The 6,815-nt window shown below is 30.4% G+C and overlaps 1 protein-coding gene across 1 annotated transcript; it reads right to left on the bottom strand.

Moving 5' to 3' along the window:
* Positions 1-2,845: 2,845 nt before the first annotated feature.
* LOC105134385 (NAC domain-containing protein 86-like) lies at positions 2,846-4,212 on the bottom strand. Its single transcript, XM_011038776.1, has 3 exons — positions 4,049-4,212; positions 3,471-3,736; positions 2,846-3,363 (listed from the first exon to the last, which is right to left on the bottom strand). Exons 1-3 carry the CDS (start codon positions 4,188-4,190, stop codon positions 3,004-3,006), a joined length of 768 nt encoding a protein of 255 aa, XP_011037078.1. The 5' UTR covers positions 4,191-4,212; the 3' UTR covers positions 2,846-3,003.
* Between the last annotated feature and the right edge of the window lie 2,603 nt (positions 4,213-6,815).

The raw sequence follows: 6,815 nt of genomic DNA, 5'->3' as shown, positions 1-6,815 counted from the left end.
TATAATAATAAAAACATCTCGATGAAAAAATTATATTACCCTTGAAAGCAAGGTATAAGATTTAAATTATGAAAGGTAAAAAAGTAATATTATTATATAAATAAAAAAATTATTTTTTTTAGAATTTGTGTAATAATTCATCACTAATTTCTTAGTCATTAAGTGCCTTTTGTTTTAACTCACAAAACAAAACCCACCTTTTCTTTTTCAAAGTTTTCTTCTCCATGGTATGTTACATGTTTTGTTTAAGGGTTGTAATTGTATGGTCAGGTAATAAATTTTTAATGATAATAATGTAATTTTAATGATGATTATGATAATTGTAAATTAATCCAGATTAAAATTATATCATCTTATGTGGTTGTAACAGACTTTGGATGGTTAGCCAACGAGTTACGATGAATGAATGAATGAATGATGAATACTGAGAATCTCTCTCTCTCCCTTTTCTTCTTCTTCTTCTTCTTCTATGGATGCTAACCCCTACCAGCCATGGCTAGCCTTGACAGTGAGCTCCCAAAGTTCACTCAAATACACGAAAGAAGTACCAGTACGGAGGAACCATTCAATTCAGCATGCAACAATCTGATGTGCCCATGCAAGAGAATGTTATTTTACATGTGCTATAAAGAAACTAGAAGCTTTGAATCAAACTCAACATACACTCAAAAAATTTTATTTATTAAATATTATCTTAATTCAATAGTTAAATTATTGTATAAAATTTTAAGATATAATTGATATTATTTTAAAATATATTTTTTCACATAAAAATTATTTTAACTTATATATATTTATATTATCTTATATTTAATTTTTATTAAAATAATAAAAATAATAAAATTCACACTTGTAATAACTTAATATTAATACTACGATACAAGTAATATTCTTCTTCCTTGTTCCATGGCGATGGACTGTTCCTATTCCGTATTCCGATCGACCCCGGGGGTCTTCTCAATCATGTTTAACTAAGGAAAAGTAAAACCACCTCCTTTTCAACGTCTGTTGGAATGTCTCATCAATTAGCGTGTAAGAGGGCATTCCTCGAGATACGATGCTATCATTAGGTCTCTGCTCTTTTCATGATACCCTCTAACCATTCATCAAATATGGTCTTTTGGGTAAAGGTTGCTTGTTGGCTACCAGTTGGATAGGAACACGAATTATTTGCTACTTTGCTTACAGATGTTTGCGGATGCAGTCTCCATATTCCATGCACCTTCTACAGTGGGTTTAAGGTATTTAGTGGCCGTCATCATCAATGATTGCAAATGCATGGGTGCTTCCTCTTGTTTCCTTTTTACACATTGAAATCTAACAAAGAATCTACGTACTTTTGACTCCTGGAGCTAAATTAGTATGAACGGAAGGGTGCGTTCACATTTTCACTGTACATATATACAACAACACTCATGGCATTTATTCCACACGTAGCAGCAAGTGAACGATGTTAGACTGATCTTTATGTGGAGGAATATTACTCATTTGCGCGTGTACCTTGACCCTGCCAAATTCAATAATGCGAATTAAAGCTCAATTTAAATTTTATTTTATTTTTTATTAATATAGGTATTCATGGTAGTTTGTATTTTATATATACTTTAATTAATTTCATGGATTCTGAAATTAATAATTATGTATACTTTCAATAATCTTAAAGTTTATAAAATTTAAATTAGTGATTTTTAAAAAGTAAACCCAAGGTATAACTAAGGCTGAATATAAATTTTAATTTTTAAAGAGAATTGATGAAAGTTACGATATTTAAATCTATTTGAATATTAAAATTCTCCTTCACTCAATGGATTCAATTGATCTAGCTGTACGTATGCATGCGCTTGAAGTCTCGATGTAAGAGTATTCCAAACTTCATAATCGATAGCATGACAATTCACAATACAAATTTACTCTACATCAAAAACTTAAAAGAAAAATATTTTTTTTGTAAAAATAAAAAATAAAAAGGGTTGGAAGACTAATACAATTAGGTTTACATAGCCAATTGATTGATGTACGTGTCTATATTTATACTTAGGGTTTTGTGGTACAAGTATTACAAACATACAACCTAGCTACGTGTAGCATGACCTATAATTCGCAATAAAAAAAAATTAGTATGCCAATAATTTTTAAGAAAAGTACATTATTTTTTCATTATCCTTAAAATATATTAAGCTAGATCACATATTTCTCTTTAAGGTTGTTTGATTAGAGAACTTAATTTCAATTGATGTAGATCAAAGAATTTCTATTATAAATATTATTGTAGTTTGTATTTATAAATAGTGTTGCATTAGAATGAGGGTGTATTAGAATGGGAGGAGCGAAATGATTTATAGGTTGGGGGTGTGGATTCAATACCATGCAGTAAGGTAAATAGATATTATTGAAAATTACTAATATTTTTAAAGTAAATAGAATTTACTATAAATACATGTTATATAACTTTTATTTTATCATATAATGAAATAAAGTTTATTGTTACTGTGAATGTAGACACATTGCTAAATAATATTAAATTTGTGTATTTTTCTTGTTTTTTTTCCTTGAGCAATATTCATCGTTATATCATTATGACGACAAGTTTCACAAGAAATATCAAATAAAAAAAATGAATTGATGTTGATTCTTGTTTGAATAAATGTGTATTTAGTTTATGTTGATTTCTTGTCTTAGCTGCAAAGGATATTCCCCAATTTTACCAAAATAGTAGCGTATGTATGAAGGGTAATTAATCGGTATGGCTACTATTTTGAGCACCAAGAAAGAAGTACACTGCAGTGAATGAGGGGAGATTGAGGATAAACAGGTACTGAACAATCATCATATTACGATTACTCGAGAGAACCGTATTTATTTCAAACATAGCAATAATGAATACAGTAACAGTAAGGCATCGAGACATCCTTCCCTATACCAAAACATGCATAAGCTATTTTTTCTTTATATTCATAGCAACCTGGATACTTAGAAGAAACAAAAAAGATGGACAACAAAATCCTAGTTCGTCCAAGACCAAAGACTAGGAAATGGGTGCTCATCACTGGGCTCTAACTTCTCTTGCTGCTCCACAGAATAGTGACCACTACTTGTACTCTGTGGTGCCGGTAGATAAGGATCGTATGGAAACTGTGGTAAGTACTGCTGCGTATTGTTCCATTGATAATAGGATTCATGGTCATATCCTTCATAATTTGTAGGCCTTGATGAGGTTTGTTCCTGTTGCTGTTGCGCACTAACAAAATTGGTCGAACTTCCGGCTTCGAAATCATTGCTCGATGAATATTGTTTCCTCATACTCTCCGTCTCCTCTTGCACGCTTGGTTTCCCCTTGTGCTTAATCTTGCACAGTCTCCATACCTAACAAAATGGAAGTAGTACAAATGAAACAAACATATGAAGATGAATGTAATTAATTAAGACTAATTAACTTAGAACTGTGCACGCAAAAATATTAAAACTAGTACCGTGGTTCTTGATTCAAGGCTGTATTCATACATAATCCAGTTAGTCTTGACAGCATTATTGCGATTTCTTTCATTGTCCTTGAACCTATGGAACGTTAAAGGCCTCTTGTTCCCAACAAGAAGTTGATCGTCACTATTAGCATGTATTTTCTTGACATGGCTCGTAGCTTTCCACCATCCTCGACCGAGCACTTCCCTCGAATAGTTTATCTCCCTCGTACAATAGTAGTATCTCTCACCGTTGCTTAAAGGCGTGGTTTGATTCCCTGCATGTAACAATATTGTTTTAGAGAACTAACTCAAGAAGTCAGATATCATAGTAAGGTAGAAACTAACATAAACTCAACATTGATACTGTAAACTTCAATGGATGGACAAGATCACGGAATATGATATTATCCCTCTAAACTTGAACCCTAGACAATATATAGGTAGCCTGAAATTTGTACCATATAGTATCATGCAAAAAAGCTTGAAAAAAATCATTTCCATTATACCATTATTACAGAGAAAAGGGAAGAAAAATCACGAGCCCTAGATGCAGTAGAACAAAGAAATACATGGTGCATATTACGCACATTCAAGATCCTGTGGTTCACGCTCGTAAACATCTGTTTCAAGAATGAAATGAAGTGGCATTTCTTGGCCAGAAGCTTTTCTGTCTAGGAATTGGATGAGCTCTTCATCAGTTGGATTGAAGCGGAAACCATGCGGTACCATCTTCAAGGTATAGGTATATAATGAAGTAGTTTCCCTTTCGTTTTATAGAGCTAATTCTCTGGAAAGGGACTAAAAGGTAGATATAGCAAAATATTCAAAGAAGAAAACGCAAGCACGATTGATAATGACATCCCTAGAAATTATGCACAGTCCAAAAGGAGAAAATTGGTGTCAATGGAAAAGACTTGACAAAACTTTAATAATGGCCTAAAAATTAGCCCAAGAAAAACCGGTAGTTCTAACAAAAAAAAAAAAACCTGATAATCTTACAACCAATCTGAATTTATGCTAGATAATATACAAGGGATCCAGTTAGATCCAGTTAGATGAAATCAAACTTAAAAAGTTAGATCCCAGGCACCTTAATCACGGGTGAGATTTAACAGATTTACCGATAAAAAAAAAGTTTAATGTTCACACTTAATCTATCATTATGTATATTACAAACAGTCTTACAAACAAAAACAATTCATTAAAAAAACTCTTCTTAGTAATTCAGGGATTGTTAATAAGCATATCGATAATAAATATATTGATGGATTTACAAACAGATAAAATGTGCCAAAAAAATTTACTTGTTTTATTTTGTCAGTAACTCCATTGATAAATTTAACATATCACTAATAGAAATATCATTTGTAATGTTATTGGTTTTTTATTTATTTGTCAATATATCCATCTGTAAATATAACATATTACCAATAAAATACTATTTACAATTCTATAGGTAAGTTAATAGTAGTAGTGATATTTGTAGTAATTTTTTTTTTAATTTTTTGTAATATACCGACGATCTAGTTTCATCAGTAACCTCATTAGTAATAGTAGCATTTACAGTAATTTTTTTTCTAACTCTCTAAAATATAATGATAGAGTTGTGTCATTGGTAACCCCATCAATAAATATTTTAAAAATATTTTTTTATAAAAATATATTTAATAGAAATAGAAAAATAATTAAAATAGTATAAAAATCAAATATTTATTAAAAAATTAAATATTTATACATTTAAATATAATAAATTTAAAATAAAGATGGAGCTAGAGGAGGAGGAGAAGGAGTCTGGTCATCATTAGAACCATAGGGCTAATTACGTTTAAATATTTATATCTATGATCTCATCTCCATTATCAATTAATGGAGTTCTTTATAATCAATAGTAAATCATTCACATTTATCATTAAGATGGGTCGTCCGACTTGTACTCGTTGGCCGAACTTTGCTGCGAACTCCAGTGTTTGAGTGCTTGAAATTGATTATGAGCATTCAACAGTTGAAGTACTACAGGTCATCCACAAGTTCTCGGTCGTAATATTAGAAAGTCCATATGTATGGTTTCTATTGATCCACTAGATGATCCAGATTGTTCGAATTATCATCTATGTGTCTTTCTTTTAACCGACTGTTATATGTTTATTAAAAATAAAGAATAAATTCATTAAATTCAAGGAAATAATAACTTTAAAAAAAAGGTGGAAAACCAACATACCACAAAGTGTCGAGCTCGACTATCCATAAATTACTACACCTTTTTTAGCAGTCATCATTAATTTGCACATGCGTTTCAAGAAAACCTTTATCGAGTTTGACTCATATCTAAAAGTCATAGCCTGAAAGAGAAAAAAAGTTATCAACTAAATATATCTATAAAAAAAAACTAATAAAAAATGGATCTAATAAAAAAATCATATCATCTACTTTGCATGAAAAAAAAAAAAACAAAACAGAGTTGTCATGGAGCATGTTAACGAAACTGTGATCACGCTGGTTTTGATTTTCTACACTAGACTATGATTATTGCGTGAAATGTGTGGTGTCACTTGCTAAATGTATTTTGCCTATACAGCCTATGCGATGTGCGGCAATCTGAAATCCTAACAAACTGCGATGTTATTTTGGCTTGAAAACTCTCTTTCTTTCGTAAATTTTTTGGCTTTCTTTCACATCTCGTATAAAAAATCACACAACCTATATAGTACAATTAATTATTTATTAGTAAATGCAAAGTAAAATGTTAATATTTAGAATTAAAAAAATTATCCTGAATTCAATCTTACATAATTGCAACGTGATTCTCTCAAACCCTCCTTACAATATTATTATCAACTCTCTCCCATTCAAATTACCCTTTGAAGTAAAAATTTATAATTTTTTTAATAATTTCAATAAACGGTCCAAATTATTATAAAAAAAATATTTAAGTTAATACAAACTTTAAACCTTGAATACTATGCATCGATCTATGACTTCCATTCAGGATGTTTGAAAACCTAGTTGATTAGTACTTAAAAGTGCATTTTTATCAAGGTTTTATATCATCATTTTGCACTCAAAGTATCAATAACTCCTTAACTAAAACATGTTTTATAATAACGTATCTAATAATATAAGATACCTTTAATTTGTGGTAAATATTCATTTTAAATGCAGGCCTATCACATAAATGAAAGGATTGATTGATGAATTTAAGAACTGAAATTGAAAGGATAAAGAGATGGCCAAACTTAGAAAAGAGATGTCGGTGCAATCCAAACAGGAACACTTTTTGGTAATTGGGTCATATTTGGAGCTATCAATCTCAGATTTAGATATGCTTTATATGAATGGAAAGCTAAGACATAGGCC

The sequence above is a fragment of the Populus euphratica genome, unplaced genomic scaffold (genome assembly GCF_000495115.2).
Source record: "Populus euphratica unplaced genomic scaffold, PopEup_1.0 scaffold67.1, whole genome shotgun sequence".
Lineage (NCBI taxonomy): Eukaryota > Viridiplantae > Streptophyta > Magnoliopsida > Malpighiales > Salicaceae > Populus > Populus euphratica.
The sequence above is the reverse complement of the archived record's forward strand: the minus strand, read 5'-3'. Positions and strand labels throughout refer to the sequence as shown.